This window comes from Opisthorchis viverrini (genome assembly GCF_000715545.1).
Source record: "Opisthorchis viverrini unplaced genomic scaffold opera_v5_86, whole genome shotgun sequence".
Taxonomy (NCBI): Eukaryota; Metazoa; Platyhelminthes; class Trematoda; order Opisthorchiida; family Opisthorchiidae; genus Opisthorchis; species Opisthorchis viverrini.
The window spans coordinates 548,049-566,957 of NW_008751742.1; the positions used below are offsets into that span (position 1 = coordinate 548,049).

General features: G+C 41.1%; 3 protein-coding genes across 3 annotated transcripts in view; 2 read left to right on the top strand and 1 right to left on the bottom strand.

The window, feature by feature from the left end:
* The window catches only part of T265_04896 (hypothetical protein), a gene marked incomplete at both ends in the record, with an annotated part of 30,313 nt that extends 29,612 nt beyond the window's left edge, over positions 1-701 (bottom strand). Inside the window, one exon of the mRNA XM_009169756.1 lies at positions 140-701. Within this exon, the coding sequence (XP_009168020.1) occupies positions 140-701 (562 nt within the window). The remainder of the gene's footprint in view (positions 1-139) is intronic.
* A 752-nt stretch (positions 702-1,453) lies between these two features.
* Positions 1,454-1,777, top strand: T265_04897 (hypothetical protein; the record flags this gene model as incomplete). The annotated part of the gene is made up of 1 exon (XM_009169757.1): positions 1,454-1,777. One exon carries the CDS (start codon positions 1,454-1,456, stop codon positions 1,775-1,777), a length of 324 nt encoding a protein of 107 aa, XP_009168021.1.
* A 5,774-nt stretch (positions 1,778-7,551) lies between these two features.
* On the top strand, positions 7,552-9,207 carry T265_04898 (hypothetical protein; the record flags this gene model as incomplete). The annotated part of the gene is made up of 1 exon (XM_009169758.1): positions 7,552-9,207. The coding sequence occupies one exon, from the start codon at positions 7,552-7,554 to the stop codon at positions 9,205-9,207; it is 1,656 nt and encodes a 551-aa protein (XP_009168022.1).
* Positions 9,208-18,909: the final 9,702 nt, after the last annotated feature.

Consider the following 18,909-nt stretch of genomic DNA (forward strand, 5'->3'; position numbering starts at 1 on the left):
TTGCGCGCGTCTAGAGGACGATCCTCAGATAGGCGCCTGATCATTGGGTTGGCCTTTTGAATGCTGCCAGCCCGCTCCAAGATTGCCTGTACGTAGGACGGGGAAGAAAGAGTGACTAGAAGTCCAAGGGTTCGCTTACTTCCCTTTCGGCGTAGCCATTCTGCGTGGAGCGATTGATCAGGCTTGCTGAGGATCGACTGTGCCAGCTTTGCTGGCGTGATTTTTCCGGAGAATGACCCCCAGATTATTAGTCTGATTTCCATTAGGTGTCTGTCCACTAGAGACGCTGTGGCGGTTTTTATAGCTGCGTCAGAAAGTTGTATGACTTTCTTCTCAGCCATGGGACCCGGTATGGACATCGCGAGGTATTGGTTCAGCGAGGAAAGTTCCTTGTCGACTTTCGCCCAGGTCGCTGCATTCTTAGCGCCTGAGTCCTCCAGTGCCTTCGAAAGACGCTCTATTTTCGCGTCGAGTATCCCGATTAAAGCGGAACACTGGCAGTGGTCTTTCGGCATCTGCACTGGGGATTGGGTACCGTTTCGGGGGACTCTTCTCTTCGCTGCGGTATGCATTGCACCCTTGACATAGAGGCAGCTGGCACAGACAAACGGGTCAGGAGAGTTGGCTAGTCGGCTTATTTGGTCGTCCTGTAAACCCGTGCATGTGAAATGCCACCAGGCCTTGCAGGCGTGGCATTGCATACCGCGTTTGACGTTCGACGGGCAGCCATTCCGCTCACATCTATTGTGGTCTACCAATGGCTGCAAAGGGCGATCGGTATGGATTGACGTCATGTTTCGGACTAGATGTAAAGTAGGTGTGCGCAAAATATCAGGGGTTATCACTCAAATGTTTTGTTAGAGTAATAAAATTCAACAATTACTCGTGTGTACTCTGTGAATAGATTGAACAACGAAAAATGTTTTCACGAATTTGCACGAGGGAAAAACGAAACCAATTTCGAACGTACCTAAAAGGCGGATTTTGAGCAAAATGGACTGCGTTTGTCCAAAGCGTCTCAAGCATCGTGTCAAGATATCTCGAAGCAAAAACAATTGAAAAGGAGCAACTTGTTACACAAAATGACCGGGAGGGCAGTGCAACGCACCTCTGACTGATCTTTGGTGAACCGCTAAGCCTACTGGGGTATTCAACGGGGCCTTTGATTCACGGATTGATACACGGAATCGAGGCTTTCGCAAAAGCGTCCCGGGGCTGGTTTTTTCGTCATTTTCTCGATTCTTTACGCACAAGAAAAACTAATGGTGACAAGTGGGGTATATCAAGCGGGACCGTGTGGGCAGTCCTGCTCTGTGTTCAGGTCGATCAAAAAAAGACCAGAGTTCCGGCAGTGTTGACTGTGCAGTAGGAACAGATATTATCTTCTCATCTCCCTTGTCTTTCAGGAAGGCAAACATACTAGCAGCCTACTCGCACCAGGTTGCAGAAATACATGTTTAATCCAGGAGCCCCAGATTTTCAAGGTATATCACAGCCGGTTGTCAAGGTTCCGAACCCCCCACATTCCGCGAAGATCAATTTGAATACCGTGTTTCCGAAGCCGTCATTGTCCGGTAGAACTTCATCCCCTCCGACTCAGCCTGCTCATCTTAACGTCAATAATTTATTCTGCCTCTCTCATCTTCGTGGATTCGCCATGCAAAGTATCCACAAATTTAACACGCCATTCGGCAAAACTGGCTTTCAAGGACCGAAGATCACAGCAATCAGCCAGTTCCGAGTTCGGAAAACCACCTGCGTTTCTGGACTCATGTAGTTCAACGGCCGCATTTTTCCGACTATTACGTTCAGCTTCCAAAGTGTGTTCCACTCCGCTGCTCCTCACTAGCCCCAGCGGTGAAGCTGGCCTTGCTACTTCCCCCGTCCCACTTGTTCTTCGGGCATGAGCCGAACCTTCTCACCACACGCCTTCGTCAGTCATATTTTCCAGGTGTTTTGGCACCGTTTACTATACCATGCCACGCATCCCTCCCATCTACAAAAATCCTACCGTCATCTCTGTTCAAAAGCCCCAGCATGGGGATCAATGTTTCCATGTTCTGCTTCCCCCAATAGGTCAGATCAGACTGGAGGATGAACCAGGCATGGTTTACGGTCACCAGAGCAATGTTTATCGGTAGGCGTACCAGCTCCATTGAACTTTATGGTTTGGCATGCTCACTCTGTATTTAATAATGTTCACCCGATCCCGGGGTCAACCAGACATACATGTATCGGCTTACAGAGGATATGAACTTGACTCCCTCGTGGTCCTACAACTCAGCGTTATTGTCTAAGCTGATATTGCCCCGGAGTGATCCGTTACCGCTTTAATTCCTCTATCGTTTCGTCACCTCTACTAACAAAGATACGTAGTTATTCTGACAACCTGGCAACCTTTGGCGCTGCCTCCATTTTTAAATTGAGTGATCCTCTAAACAGGATTCGACATCATTTCATGATGTCGTGATGGGATCTCGTATGCTCTTGGGAACGCGAATTCAAATGTATGTTATTTTGTCTTTCAACGCATAAACTGCCCGGAATCGATTACTGCCCACAGGACCCGGGGCTGACAGGCCGATACGCATTTATGTGGTTTTTCCCGCGCTTCCCAGGTCCAGTTTGTATTTTTCACCCAACGGTATGGTAACACCCTAAACACATGGGCGAATAAACCCAACACATCGCATGGTAGTGTGCAATAATCTTGTCAGTAGGAGCATCACGGATAAAACAACACATTTATTTGAACTTGGTCCTGGATGCGCCGCAGGCACTAACGAAGACCAGCGCAAAATGGTAACAAATCTAGTTTTCATTGGGGACAAATTTGTTTGGATGAAACTTTTTCATTTAGCGCAGAGTTTCTTTTTGAATTCCGTGGTCCAGTGGTCTCCGCAGCGGGCGGAACTTGATCCAGTTTCTTTGACAGATTCAATAATATGGTGTATATTGACATCCATTCGTCTTTAACTTCTGTAAAGCTGCCTGGAGACACGAGCTTGTTTGGCATACAAAAATAACTTGGGCAGATTTCACTGGAAATATTGTGTTGGTTGCGTTGCGCTGATTTAGAATGGCTCAATGCAGGGTGAATTGGATCACTTCTCAACGTAAGCCAGAAAAACTACCAGGTCAATAACCGCCGAGGAATAGGCGAAAAAACTGCCGATGTTGACTGCAGCAAAATTATTAACGCCGGCGGTGTGCCTATAACATTATACCCACACACGCGCCTACTCACTGAAATCCAACTCTGTAGTCTTCGTTTATTGAATGGTCACCATCGACGCGGAAATTTCGACGTATCGGGTTTTTGCAGACTGATTTCACGGCTCCAAATACTATTATTGGGGGCGTGTTTCGAAGATTTTCTTGTCACTTCATTGTGGATGATAATGTGATAATGTGAATACGACAGACCCTGAGGAGTCTCTAAGCAGAGGTGGCTGTTCCAGGTTGGACTGGTGGCTAAGAACGTAATGCACTTTTAAATTTCCTTAGCCAAGCATTTTCTAAGATGGCCTCGCGTCCAAGCTAATGATTATCTACGTGACTATTGTACACTGATGGACATCTGATGCGGATAAATTTCAATCTCAGAAAGCCGCGAAAGCCCTCCTAAAAGCTCGATATTTGCGGATGAAACAAACTGGGTATTCGGCCCCGGTACATCTACTTGATCATATTTGTAATGGGGAGAGGTTACAGGAATTCAAGGCCCAACATTACAGAACAGGGGCTTGGATGGTTCCCTTTTCATGTGCGCATGAATTCATATGTCGATGGGGTAGTTTTCACGGGCTCAGATTTATTGGAAAACGGCGGTGTTTAGGACGAATAAGCTGCCATTTGGAGATCGTCCGCATATAGAAAAATAAAAACTGGCAGAAATACTGTAGGTTTGGTAATGAATACGGGAATTGCACGGTTGGTGCTTCAAAAAGAGTGAAATTTGACCAATGGCCTGAAATTGCAATCCACAGTCAGTGCGGCAATCCGCACATGTTTATGTTCGTTGTATTGCGGGGACCGGAATGCTCTTGAAAACCTGGAAAACTTCGTTGTTTTCAGACCCGGGGACTGAAAGCCTACGTATTTGTTTTTCAGCACCCATATCAGTTGGAGTGGGATGACATCACCCGAGAAATCCCAGACGCTCTTCATCCGCGCAACATCCTTTATTTTAAACAATATCCGCACAGATTCAGGAAAAATGAGCATTTTAAACATGTCACAAATAAATAAAAAAAACCCGGACAGTAAAAAGTTCCGGTGTGTGCCCAGTTTGAATGAAAAATATGTACGCGAAAGGGCCCTTGTGCTGCTATTTAACGTGGTGTTTACTTGAAACGAGTGACGCAGACTTCTCTCAAGCCGGTAGTCGTTTATTTGTTGAAAGCAACCTGAAAAATGAAAGCATTGCGTTGGGGCATGATAATCAAACGGGTTCTACAGTTTTTTACTTTCCTGCACCTGATGGTACACCACAGGTTTGTTCGGGTCCAATGCGCCGTATCGGTTATATCTTCTGGATCAGCCAATTAGGTATTTTATGGAATTTTCAGAAAACATGTATCCATGTTCGTTTGAGATGCTTCAATAAAAGGAGAAGATTTGAGGGCGACCACTGTATTACCAAACTCAACACGTCATGTAGTTTTGACGGAAACTGCAACAAAGTTGATGATATAAGCTTGGCTGTGTATATGCATCCAATATCTCACCTTATATGTGGGCTCCCCATCTTTCCACAAAGTGGCGGATTACGACTCTGAGATTTTGAATCTAAACTGAGTCCAGAAGCTCAGAACCCCTAATCAAAGAACAAATATTGTGGAAAGGAAACTAACCTAACATGAGGTTTGTCTTCCTTTCTAATTCGATGGGCTTAAGAGCATTCGTTGTTAAATTGGATTTACATGAGCTGTGTCACATTGCGGCGCTGTGAATGAAATCGTGTTACCGAATGAAGCAGAATAATGTAACTCGGAAAACGGGGTGCAAGACCAGGTGCAATCATACAAATATACTATAGGCGGGGGAAACAAAAATACAGTTAAGCGTTATTCTAGCAATTTATGACCTCTGCTACCATACAAATTGAATGCGAAAGGTCAGTTGAAAAGTAAGGCTAAAAATACAATGAGACAATCAGTGAGCCACCTAAAAGTACAGATGAAGCTCAGGTGCAATAAATTTCGGAAAGGATAAAAACCAAACGAAGTGATAAGCACCAGAAGCCGCAAACTTGCATTTGTTGGTCGGTCTGCTTTTTTGACATTCATGATTGGAGAAGGTGGGAAAGCATATTCCCCTTGCTAACGCAACAAGGCAACATCCGGAGAAGCATTTACTTCAAATGTGCAATTTAGAGACAATAGTGGCTCATTATGTTCGACTCATTTCCGGTAACTGCATGAAGTCTCGCATTCAATGAATTTGGCAACAGCCCGGATCGATGATGTAAGTGTTGCACTCGCACGCACCAGCGTGTTCTCAATGAAGCTGTTGTGTTCCTTATCGACAAGTTTTTTCCGGCCTAAGGCAGCGGGCAGGAACGGCAGTCAGATATAAAAGGTATGTGCGTACATTTTCACCAATCATATGAGTGTGGCTTCATCATACCAGTCGGACCCAATACCAAACAACCAGACGAACCCTGACTTCCTTATACTCGTCAAAATAATGGTAGTGCCGACACTGCGTAAGGTAGGATAACTTAGCGTCCAATAATCCTCTTTCACCTGTTCAATTCTAAGGTTCACTTCCGCGATTGTGCGGAAGTCTCGTCTGAAAGCAAACCTCAAATTGCTCGCTTCGTCGTCACTTGAAATGTCCAGTTTCATGGTCCTCTTTGCAATTTCATGCTCGGATGATGTACCTTAATCCCTACTCGAAGTGGTTCCAAGGTAAAACTGTATTTCCGAAGTAGCCGCTTCCGCCACTTGCTCCAGTTCCTCAAATGGCCGCTCAACATAGTCCGCCTCTAGATCACCCATTCTCACTGTAAGTCGTTCATTGGATATCGTATGGCACATCCTTTTGTCAATAAGTTTCCCTAATGTTCTCGCGTCATATACAGGTTACAAAAGTATATTGGGTTCATTGATAAATGTCTGGGTATTTGGCGCATATACACTCATTTGCAAACTAATTTGGTTTTTAGAGTAACCCCCATGGAACCTAGTTGGATCTATCGTTTGCGATGTTCTGGGTATTTATTTCAATTATATATAAACTGTGTCAATTAAGCTTCCTCACATTAAGACGCGCCGAGCTTCCGACGTAGGATTCTGAGCAACTTGTATGCTTGAAGATGATGGATACCAAAAACGGAATCGGACTCAAAAATCCACAGCAACGTTTAGAATTAAAAAGGCGGAGGATACGATCCCTACTGTGTGTATCTAAATAATTAGACGCCACGCTATGCAACAATAGCCCCATGAATATGCTAAAGCAGTGCGTGTAGGAGCGGTCAATGCAACACCCTCATAAAGTCCCAAATCTGCCATTCGGACACTCGAGCGCCACGAGGCCCGCTACCACAAAACTTCACCAAACCCGCCCGGGACACATCTTCAGTCCCGTTTCAGTTATTGCAAAATTTTTGGCGGATATATCTACTTCAGAGAAGTGGCGCTAATAGTTCTTCTAGCTGTATGATTCAGGGTTACCTGATACCCACCAGACTTTGGCCTCACCTTACAAAAAAACGTGGCACGTTAACGCCACCCCACCCTACTACCCCGTGCGATACGGGTACGCAAATCTTGTAATCACCACCCAACACCTCACATTATAGTGCGTTGGTGAGTGGAATTACGTGAGCTACGTCAAATAGCCACACCCGTGCTCTTGCCATCCACACGATTGTGAACGCTAAATGCCGTCATGTTGCAAAGGCTTGCAAGGTTTGCACTATGACTTGTTCTGCATTACCAGGAAAGGAAGAGTAACCCCAAGACCGCATCCGAAGACCCGAGAGACCACGTCCTACGGCCTTCTAAGCTACACCCAGCCTCAGGCGGGACAGGCCTTCGTAACAGTGTGCTACAGAATAAAACAGGGGCTTTCCCGCCATTGGTAAAGCCACCTGTCCAGTAGCTCCATTCAATAAAAAAACTTCTCCATATCTAATGGGGAATTATGGTTTTCCTATCTCTCACTACAAATAATGGACCTGGTCCATTGCAGTTCCAAGCCCTAGAGCCGATGCTATCTAGTCTCTTTACCATTTGGCCAGCACAGATAAACGACTGGCCCAGGTCTATGTGCCTTTGACTTGCGGCTCGTACTTAGACCACCTGATGTGAAGAGACTTACAGGGAAGTTAAACTATCCGCTTACTATTTATCGGCCGGTTGGTTGACGGGACTTGCGAAGCTCGTTGAACTATGATGTTTCAATGCGCTGACCAAGGGTTATAATTTATACGGTGCTTCTTCAACTGGCCTTCGTGTGCATCGTCAGTTATCGTGTGAGCAGAGCCGCGTCAAGCTCTCATTTACCAGTCACTCTCAAGAGTAATTTTCACTACGCATAATGTCACGCAGTGATATAATTCACACCGTGCACGAACTTGCCACCTTTGAGGAGTCCACTGATGACAGTTCACACACACCCGATGAAAAGTACTATTATCAGGTTAACAAGCGGAAGAGGAAAACAAATATTCCACAGAAAAGAGATGGTAATGGCAACGATTATGCCGATGATGAGTCGATATCGGAGAATGGAGAGAAGTTCGAGCCGGTGAATTTAATTAACAAAGTTGATCGTGTAGCAAACAATGTTGCAGCTTCTTACGACGGACAGAAGAATCCAGCTACATGTGCGTCAAGTTCTTTACTTGATCAACAGAGGATATACAACCTGCTTCTTGATTACCTGTTGTTGAAGTATCAGATTCCGCCGGAAACTCGACTTCAATCCCCAGTTACCTGCAGTTCTCTATTCTGTGCTGAAAAAATTAATACAAAGTCCAAAGATGGAGGCTTCAGAGAGTTGGAATCGGATGCCAGTAAAAAACCTTTTCAGGCGTTGTTGGATCCAGGTAATGCACAAATACCGGGGATGTTATTGCCCGTCAATCAGTCACATCGTGAGAATTTACAAAATTCAGTTCGTGATTCCGAAATGGGCATGTCTAATTTAATAAACAACACGGCGCATAATTTCAAGAACAGTATTTATGAAGCAATCAGTACGTGCATACATAATATTCCAATTCCCAAGACTGGACATACAAACTATGAAGCCATGCTCCTCTGTTACAAAGGATTACTTGAAAAAGCCTATGCTTTACAACATTCAATAGACGTTTATTTCAGTTTGTTGCAAAACACAATCTTTCCAGCCTTGACTGGTTTGGAAAATCTCCCCGGCAACATGAGCTTTAACATACAAAACGATGGAGAACTTGATCAGTCTTCTATCTTCCTTGCTAGGCAAAGTGTTGATCAGGCCTCGGACAGTCGTTTCTTACCGAAAGCTGATTGCTTTGTATCCCAGCACTTGGATGGAGTAAACAAAACTAAAGACGTTTACCTTAAGACAAATTTGCTTCTCGATTCTTTGAGGGAATCCGAAGAACGGATGTTCATTAGCGAAACTAGCGTTCCCATTCCAGTAGATTTGACAAAGGGTGCAACCCCAGTACAGATTCAACAACCAAATGAGATGAACGAGGAGAACAAGAATGTAGACAATTTGGGAAGAGCCATCAGGGATGCAGTTGGAAACTTTTTGAATTCTACAAACCACAATGGAATTCAGGTTGGCCGAAAACAGCTTTCACACGTACAGAAGCCGGTACAATATACAGAGCCCAACTCCCCTCCCATGAATGAACGAATAGGTGTACAACAAACAAAAAGCATCGATCTTTCGTTTGTATCCCCGGTCCATGATTCACTTGATCGGTCGTACTTCTCGTACAACGCTCATGCTGTTACATCTCAAAAACGAAAGTCCTATTTCAAGAACAAAAGGCTGAGGAAGGCGTATGCAGTTCACTCTCCTACAACTTCAAACGCAGGACTTTCTGATTCCAGTCCAAACAAAAAGTCAAATTTCAGGGGAACTAGCGAAGAAGAAAACGAAGTTTCTCCGGATTTTAAACCTACCGAGTCTAATGTAAGTTTCTACACCTTTTTGCATATCTACTTATTATCGCTATTCAAACCCAAGCTCACGTAGAAATAAAAGTTGTGTGAAGGGCTTCACTCATGACAGTATTCCTAATATTCCTCATTGCTGCCAACAGAGTGACTACGGAAGATATACTATATAGACGGATGCAATTGAACTTAAACAAACAAGTTTATTAATCCTAATGCAATCGGGATCGTTAGTGATGTGGCATTGTTTAATACTGCCCAGTAGTTACTTTTCGTTATGTACACAATCAAAACCAAAATACGCACCAGTAACCGTTTCCTGATAGGCACTTCCTGGAATACTATTTATGATTATCAACTTTAAGCACCACAAATGTCATTGTGAAGGTTGTTGTTTGCACTTACATGCAAGAACCCTGTTTAAAAACGCTGTTTCGTAGGCCTTGGTTTGTAGGCAAAAATGGATACGAAACTGCATGAGAGGCCAGCAGTTTTATCTTTCATTTCTACAGAAGCATTCATAAGCAGATGTTAGATTCACGCATCTAAACATATTTCAATCTTTTTAAATTTTTATGACTAGCTGGAAGTTTATTCAGGTGCATCTAAATTCATTGTCATTGTTGACGTAACTTATGGAAGTTCGTGGCATTAGATTGTAACGTTCAAATAGGATGAATCCCCTTTGACCAAACCTGTCTAGGTTACACCTAAGCTCGTGCAACAAATGTTTATTAGATTTGTGGCTTCTCCCTATTATTTTAGAAGGAACTTCGGAAACACAACTGTTCACTATCAGTGCCTACAGAAATCTGTTAAGTGTTCCCAAACGATCATATAAACATCTATGCGAACATACTCTAAAGAAAGGAAACTGGCTCTTTATTTACGCCTTTGGAAGTAAACTGGAAAATGCCAGCGCTATTTATGGTCAAACAGATACTGTTACTACGGTTGAAATGAAAAATTTGAGTGTCGTTGAGACAAATTTTACCATCAGTATTTAGGAAGGTGGAGCGGAATAGACAGTGGGATTTTATTGTATAAACTTCAGCAAACACACTGTTAAGACAAACTGAGTAGTCGGTTAGCTAGCTTTTAACAAAACGCATACTTTTGTGGTAATATTTTGCGTAGTCAGTGCAGTCTTTCTGTTAAGCGCTAAATGTTTGCTCAACGTACAGTGTAGCGCAAATGGTATCTGCAAAAGTTGAAACAGTTTAGATTTAGCATAACCACTATTAGGCTACTTGTCCTACTTGTCCTTACATATAAAAAAAACCCAGTAATGCAAGAACGCTCAAATATGTACAGAGTGCAATACCAAGGTTGCTTGAGGCGTACAAAGATAAAAAAGCCATTCTTAAGTTGATCAAGCTGCTAGGAAGTACTTAGTTTAACAAAGATGGAGCCTGCGATAGTTGTGATAAAATAGCAAAACTCACTGAGGAAGATAGAAAATGACGGCTTACTCAGACATTTTCTCCTTACGTTAATTGAGCTATAAAAATTAGCCGATAGGATTACTGATAATTTCCCACTCACTAAAGCGAAGACATGTAACACTTGGTTGGAAGAAAAAACACGTGTTACACATGTAGCTGCACATATAGATTGCTATTCTAGTTACTTTGGCGTGCATTTTACACGCTGCGGATATCCAATGAGTAGTACCTCAACAAATACCTACATGGTTGGCTCCAGTTCTGGCACAGATAAATGCAAGAATCTCTGCTCTACTGAACTACATAAGCAAATAAATTAGAGAATGGGAACATGATAAAGGCATTATTCTAAGTACAAAAGTGCTAGCAGCATGTTTTCTTCGTTTGAAGGGAATCAAGTTAACGAATTTAGTATGATACAGTTTTGAGCTCGTGTCGCATGCAGGACTGTATGCAGCTGCAATGTTTATCTTGGCTTTGGGCTCAAGCACCATCTCTTATGAGAGTAACGTGGCAGTTTTTCATATCCTATACTACAAAGCGTCTCACTAACTAGCAGAATACCGTGGAAGATGCTACTAACAACTGCATAGAAAGTCGAAAAAAACGGTAGCGTTTTACAAGCAGTCAAACGTGGGAGTTGACGCACAAAAACACGGTCATTTGAGCAGTAAATCGTATAACGGATTTTGGCAGTTTACCCTCGTTTGCTAATAAATGCAGCGGAAAGGTGATTTTAGAAGATTTAAATTAAATAATTCTCACTCTCAATGAAGAACTCTGCAAGACTAAATACCACCACTCAGTCTGTAAAATATTTCCACCTGTTTTCCTATTTTTAAAATAACAATAGAATAGAAAAACGTTTTATATTTTGAATATTTTGTTTACCTCACTTTATGAAATGATTTGCATCGTTTTTGAAAAACAGTATGAAGGCTTCAGACACAAATAAAGCAAACGCTAACTAAATGCTTAAGGCATTAATTATTCTTTGACATTTTTGTTCCAAAAACTGGCCTCCTTTCAATCAAGGTTCGCAGAAGCTCTGACTGTAAGCGAATCTACTTGGGCTTCAAGTAGAATGTTCCAAAGGTCTAGCAAACTGACTAATAGTGATATAACACCTTTTTCGGTTGTTTTTCACAGTCGATCACGGAAGACTTGCGCAAATATCTAAGGCGCATCAGGTCTGTTTAGTATAGAAGGTGGTGAGATTTAACATTTTTGACTGAAATGTCTTCAGTACAAAAGGTTTATGTAGAAAGAGTACATACGATGGTGCAAGCAGAGAGTCACTTAACCTCTGATCTGAGAGAAAAGTATAAAAGAAACTGCGGAGAGCTTTTTGACCTATGCATCCCGAATTTCCTTGTCAGAGCTTGGGCAACATGGCCGTATCCCAGCTCTCGAGCTTTTTCTAGGTGGCATGGCAGCTGGGCGCCAGAAGAATGCTACAACTGGATGGTTTTTTATTTATTAGGAATAGTCAAGGTACTGTCGATACGGCGGGCCTTGCAGGATCAGATCCGCACAATCCTTCATGTGAATGGTTGGAGATACTGAAAGATATGCCCTCTGAGCAGTGTTAGTAGAATTCACGTTGCCTATTCAAATTGTCTCGATGAATGTCTGGAGGTGCAGGCACCTTTGAAGCATTGTGGTAGGCTGACACTAGCTCCTTCTTTCGTTTACATCCACTTTTATTCTTTTATCCACAATAAAACTTTCAACTGAGCTATGGTTGTACGGCAAACAAAAATTGTTTTTGAACGGTTGTAGTGTAAACACAAAACTGAGTTATTCTATGAATAAACATAGAACATTTTATTCACATTATAGAATCATAAGGTTTACACACTTTTTAACTCACATACTCTCTGATGGTGATTGAGCAGTACAATTTGGCTATGTCTAAATGATAGCACTGTGGTTTTTTGTTTAGAGCCGTAAAGCAGCTTTCATCAAGGAGGATCAATTTTTACGAATTCATCTAAGTTAAATTCTATTAAAATTGTAAATTATTCTTTTTCCACAATAAAACTTTCAACTGAGCTATGGTTGTACGGCAAACAAAAATTGTTTTTGAACGGTTGTAGTGTAAACACAAAACTGAGTTATTCTATGAATAAACATAGAACATTTTATTCACATTATAGAATCATAAGGTTTACACACTTTTTAACTCACATACTCTCTGATGGTGATTGAGCAGTACAATTTGGCTATGTCTAAATGATAGCACTGTGGTTTTTTGTTTAGAGCCGTAAAGCAGCTTTCATCAAGGAGGATCAATTTTTACGAATTCATCTAAGTTAAATTCTATTAAAATTGTAAAATAGACGTGGTGTAAAAATTAACTTATCTCCGCAAAAACACTAACTTCAACCTGTAAGGATTATAATTCTCACAGAGAATGTCTATTCCAAAAGTAAGCCTTCTCCGGAAAAGCCTGGTACTTCAACTGGAGTTTAACTTCTACGGGGGTGAAAATGAACGGAACAGTGTGATCTATTTGACCAGCTTTAGAGACGAAAATGAACTATCGCAACTGCCAGTGATGGTCCTTTAAAGTACAACTGCTTACCTGTTTTCCATAACTAAATCTGTGCGTTCCCTCAAGTTGATTCTGTGTATTTGATTCTCTTTAGGTGCAAACAACTTTATCATCTTTTACCCTAATCTGAGAGGCTATTGGTATAAGACTCAACAATAATTCATGATTCATACTGAGAAAAAGAAATGCCCCTTTCCGCCGCAGCATGAGACTCGATCAACGTGACTGCAACATAATTCTGTCTGTACAGTGCATGAAACTTGCGGTAAGAATTTCGACAACTTTGCCGCATTTCGTTGCACGAACTTTAACAGAGTTCAAGTTGCTTCTTTTGGAATAAATATCACCAACATTTTCATCCTTGTTTTGACAAAACAGCTGGTTTGTTACTCTCAATATCTATGATAATATTATGAATGTGACAGGATAAAGTAACAATCGGTCCCAATCTCGAAGGCCAATCGCTGTGAAATTTTTCGATAACGCTTTCTACATCTATTCCAAACAGGAGATTCAGTTGATATTTTGTTGCGTTAACTACGTGTATAATCTCACACAAATAGGTACCTTAGCTAAAAAATCCAGAGATTCATCACACATGCTGATCACCTAGAAGGGCGAAACCGGCTTAATGTGTGTTCATGAACTTTGAAAATAATGTTGTGCTGAGGCTAATGACCTTCTTATGTTTTCCGGAGTGGCTCATTGGCGGACTTCTTTCGTCGCACGCGCAATAAAATTGTGCAACTTGTCATGAAATCCAAAATTATACAACTTACAGATCTCTATTTAGACCAGCTAAAACATCGTCATTGAAAACTCTACTTGTTAAGGTATTTTGATATTTCGAACTTCATTAATAGGTCGTTTTAATCAGAAAATGACATCTAAGATGGTAAATGACTTCAAGTATCTTTTGGTCACTTTTACCGTTTCACCAAAGTCAAATCATTATAAAGTTTGCAAACTACAAAAATTATCCTTTTCACAAAAAATACCGCGTCTTAGTGTCTTGTAAACCACTGCGATTAGTTGACTGAAAGAAAGAAGTGACGGACGCAATTATTCAAAGTTTTTTTTCCGAAAAATGAATGGATTAGCTTGTGAACAATTCGTAACCTTTTTCATTTCACATCTAACCTTGCTATCTTAGACCGGAACTTGATAAGTTTCACAATAAGGAATTGTACTCGCATGTGACGGTAGATTGCCAATAAAGTCAGGCGAAATCATCGAAAACAGAGCTCGTACTGAGCTAGTACACCAGCAGGTTGATAACGAAAATGTCTAGACTTATGCGCAGCTAGAAACTCCTGGGCGTAGGCCTAACTATTTTGTCGTGTGTATACATTACTTAAAAAATAAACTACATTTTGGGCAATAGTGCCCTTTATTATGTTCTGGCAGGTTTTTCGTGAGAGGATAGTCAGGTGGAAACATTCTGGGTCACCTAAATTGCCCTCTACATTGATTAGTGGTCATTAGAAACGGTTCTCCTAAGGGATATAAAATGAAACATTTCAGTTAAACTATCTATTATGATTAATTAACGGCAAAGCCGGATACTCAACGTTCTACGGGACTTGGAGTCAGCAGTATATATATATATATATCAATGGAGACGGTGGGGTTGAATAAGTTACACCTTTTCAAACGTTTGGTTTTGCGTGCTTGTGCTATTATTTTAGTCATATAAAAATACAGAGAGAGAGCAAAACATTTGGTCAAACGTTGTGTAAAGAGTTAGATCAATTTTTGGCCATTGGTTATTAAGCCTAGGCAAAGAACACATTCGTTGCAGTAAAGATTAAAACAGTTACGTCTCCTGTTATAAGGAAACACTTAAGAAATTATGCCCTCCGTCACAATCCATTACATTGTTAGCTACTGTTACCTTGAAAAATCAAAGACTGTCTCAGAGACTACGAAAAATAAGACGTGTCTAAAGGTAGAGCAAACCTATCTATCCAAAACGCTCAGCACAAAAATGTTATATACACTCCTCGACAGTCTTTGTTTCTGACTGCTTTGAAAGTTACGCGTGGAGTGATTATTCTGGATTAATTCTTCTCCCATCATTGTTTGAATATTTGTTGTACAATATTGTAATTTAACAATAGAAAGCAGCCAAAAGATCTGTACTCTTCCAACTACATTCGATGGAGTTTAATTTGAACAAGATGACGGGTCATCGAACAAATCGGTCTAATTGTCTAAGTCTGACAAAACCCTTGAAAAGTGAAGCGGTTTTGTGAGGGCAAGCTAGGTGTTCTTATAATTCAGCGACAAGTTACCAGTTTGTTTGTAATACAGATACAAATTCTACATTGCTCATTTTCAATAAGACTTCAGCGTCATTGGGGTAAAATGTTCAGTGTTAGTGGGTTATCCTTCAGTATGCAGTTTCAGGCAGTTAAGCTGTTTTCATAATCCATTCTCATTCATGCGGCACTAATATTAAGGGACTCAGTATTCAGCTACATAAAATAAAAGCAATCAGAATGTGAGTATTCTTGGATTTTTATGGCTTTTCCAACGATGCCAGCGAAAACCGGCGGTTTTTTACCTGCTTGGTTAATTGAGGTTATGGTTGAAGTGTTCCATGGCAGAATGCAGCCCGTCGGACCAAGGCAGGAAACAAGAAGGTAGACATGAGCCCTGGAATTTTGTTCTGCGTGGTTTGCCTCCCAAAACACAAGGATGTTGTTTTCCACTTAGCGATATCACAATTCGATGTGTTAAATAACTGATTTTTTGCTGTTTGTATTACTGCAAGTTTTACAGTAAAAATTACATGTACAACCATCGATTGAACGTGTCACTTGATCTGGTACACTCAATAAGACTAACAAGACTGAAACAAAAACCCCTATGTAAGCCGGATTGGCTCTGAGTTGTGTTCTCATTTAGGTATATAAAAGTGAGGTCTTGGTAATGTCTATAGAAGTTTCACTTTGATTTGTGCTACTCATGCAACATGTGTGTAGCAATATTCCACCAACTGATGTCATGATAACTCCATCAGCACAAAAACAAATAAAATATACAAACTGTTTATTTCCCCCATAATAGTCTTTCACAGGAACGAAATGCACATCCATTATACAAGGCTGATATCTTAAAAGACGAGGAGTTTATACATTTCCTTAGGCTCTCAGGCAGTTCGTTTTATTTCACATTGGTTTTCGTCTCCATAAGGGAGTTGGTTAAGCAGATGCATTTTTGTACACTTGTCCAGGACTAATCGAAAATCCTCTTTTGCCCTATACATTCAATGCTCGGAGATCTCCTGTGCATTATTTACAAATGCTTTTTCCATCTTAAACGGTGTTCTAAAGAAGGAGCTTTGGAAGAGCAGAATAAGTGTAAGTGGAGTATGTAAAATTCCAAAACAAACCACCGTGTATAGCCTAATTCAAAATAAACCACCTGAAGGACCCTGTTTATTTCGGAACCTGTCTACTCACGACGTTTTAAGTTCTGCTGCGTCCGATCACCAAACTCGCTAAAAATCTGGATTGAGTTGGTAATAAATGTTTTCTAAGATATGCTCTTTATTTGGCTTTAATGAGCGGTTGGATAGATCTAAAAGATTTGAACCTGACCTTTTTACTACATTATGTACTCATGTAATTCACCCTTGTGGACTTGCATGTGAGGAAATTGCGCGGCATCTTTTGCCAGCTGAAAATATAATTCAGATCCTTTATTGCACCAAAGTACCACTGTGCTGCCTTCCAGTCGGGTACATCTTCAGGCTACTCATGTACTTTTTTCTTGCGTACCAGAACTCAGATTCCCTAATCAGTTCTGATAGAAAAGTTGAAGGTTCACACGTACCTGGGGAATAGCGGATTGACCGGAAAGTAATGGTCTAAGAGATCATAAGCTGAGCTCTAACTCCTGTTTCCGCAATGTCCGACTACAAGTAGTTTAACTAACGGGGCAATTGATTTGTAGTTGCACCAGTAATGACTGACCCTTGCATTAAGACCTTGTAACAAGATCGCTCATCTATTATATTAAGAAAAGAAAAGTGTAATATAAAGCTCTGAGTTATTTGCTTTGTAGATGATGGGGACACTTCAGTCTTGTGATGAATTTTAGAGTCGCAACCGCTTTGAAGAAACGAGTTAAATGGTGCACTGATTCACCATTATTATTCTGGTTAAATAGATTTTAGGATGTTTAGCCCGTCAGGAACAAAGCTACTGTTTTTTGAAGACGCAATGTTGTTTACTAACAGGTGTACTTGAAAAGATTGAAACTTAAATAGCTTTTACATGTCATGTTAGTTATTTGGGGGTCCATCATCATCAAGGCGGCTTCCTTGTTGATGCTGATACCATATTGTCGTATAAAGATCTCATTTAGCTTTAATTAAAGCCCCATCGAAGTAAAAATAACGGCGGATGAGATACTGGCAAACATTTTGAGATGCTTGAACCTTCAGTTACTCAATCAGACAACCTGGAAAGAAACTGACAGCACGAATGTCACCGACATCAGTTAGGCACCACATCCTGCAGCGTATTCAACCAAGCGCAGGGTGATAACGAGGACTTTATCCTGGAAGTTGGACGGCTCCAATAATACTTAAGCTCTTCGTAATTTCCTTCAAATCCTTCTGCCAAGTCGTGCTGTACACACCTCACAGTTTTCATTATTCTGAAAGAGGTACGGAGAATAACACCTTTCTCGGTAAACGATGCTTCGGCACCCGCAGCACATTGCGGAGCCACCGCAGCTGATGGTGCTGAACGTTTTCCACGACTGAAGTTAAAGTTTACTTAAAGTGATTTCCGCTGCGGAAAAACTGTATATCAGAATGGACTCTGGTATGACGCGATAATACAACCAAGATTTTTAAAACAGATTTTTGTTTTGCCAGTATGTAGTGTGTTCACATTCTCACTTCCAGCGTTAGATTTAACTAAAAACACGTCCCATTCGGGTAACGTGCAACCTGACTTTCTTCATTAACACTAGTCAGATTACCTCGATGGATGAAGTAAATGTGGGTTTTTAAGGAGACTAAGATTACATTTAAAAACGTATGCTATTGTTTCTAGCTTTGCGTATGCTCTGCACGATACTTCGTGAACTGACTAGATATAGGCAACGAAAATTCACTCAAAGTGTCCTCCCTTATTGTTGTAAAGTAAAGATATAGGGGACCCTTTTGTATGCACTCAGCGATGGGTTTCATTCATGAAGAACAGTTATTAGACTAATATATGCTGGTTGCCATTCACCATTTCCAGTTTACTTGCTGATGATTCAATCTTTTATCTCAAGAGCAAACGTTATCGGCTGCTTTCCAGAGAAACATGTTCCCTTCGTTGTAAAAAATCGAACAGAAAAAGGCCTCTTTTGAGAGGATCCTTTGTCAAGAACCCCTCTTGAGCGGTCATTACTACATTTACAACTTACAACTACTTATTTTACCGCATCTACCGAATTTTATGTAGGGCCACATGACCCAGCTCAACTGTTGAAATGTAGAGGTGAGTAGGAATTTCAAAGCCATAGTGAGTAGCAAATGCGAAAAATTAGGATAAAATAAGAGTCACTTTCTGCTATCAGTATTACTTGTCAGTCAAAATTTACTTATTGTTTAAAAAACGTTTTGGCAAGTTTAAACTAACTCAGAGATGCAATGAGTTGCCCTTTCTAACCATTAAAGAGACTTTTACATGATTATCTATTGTTTTACTGTGGAAGGAAAAACTGCAGGTTCCACAGAGCGCACTGGGACATACTGAAAACGACTAGTCTA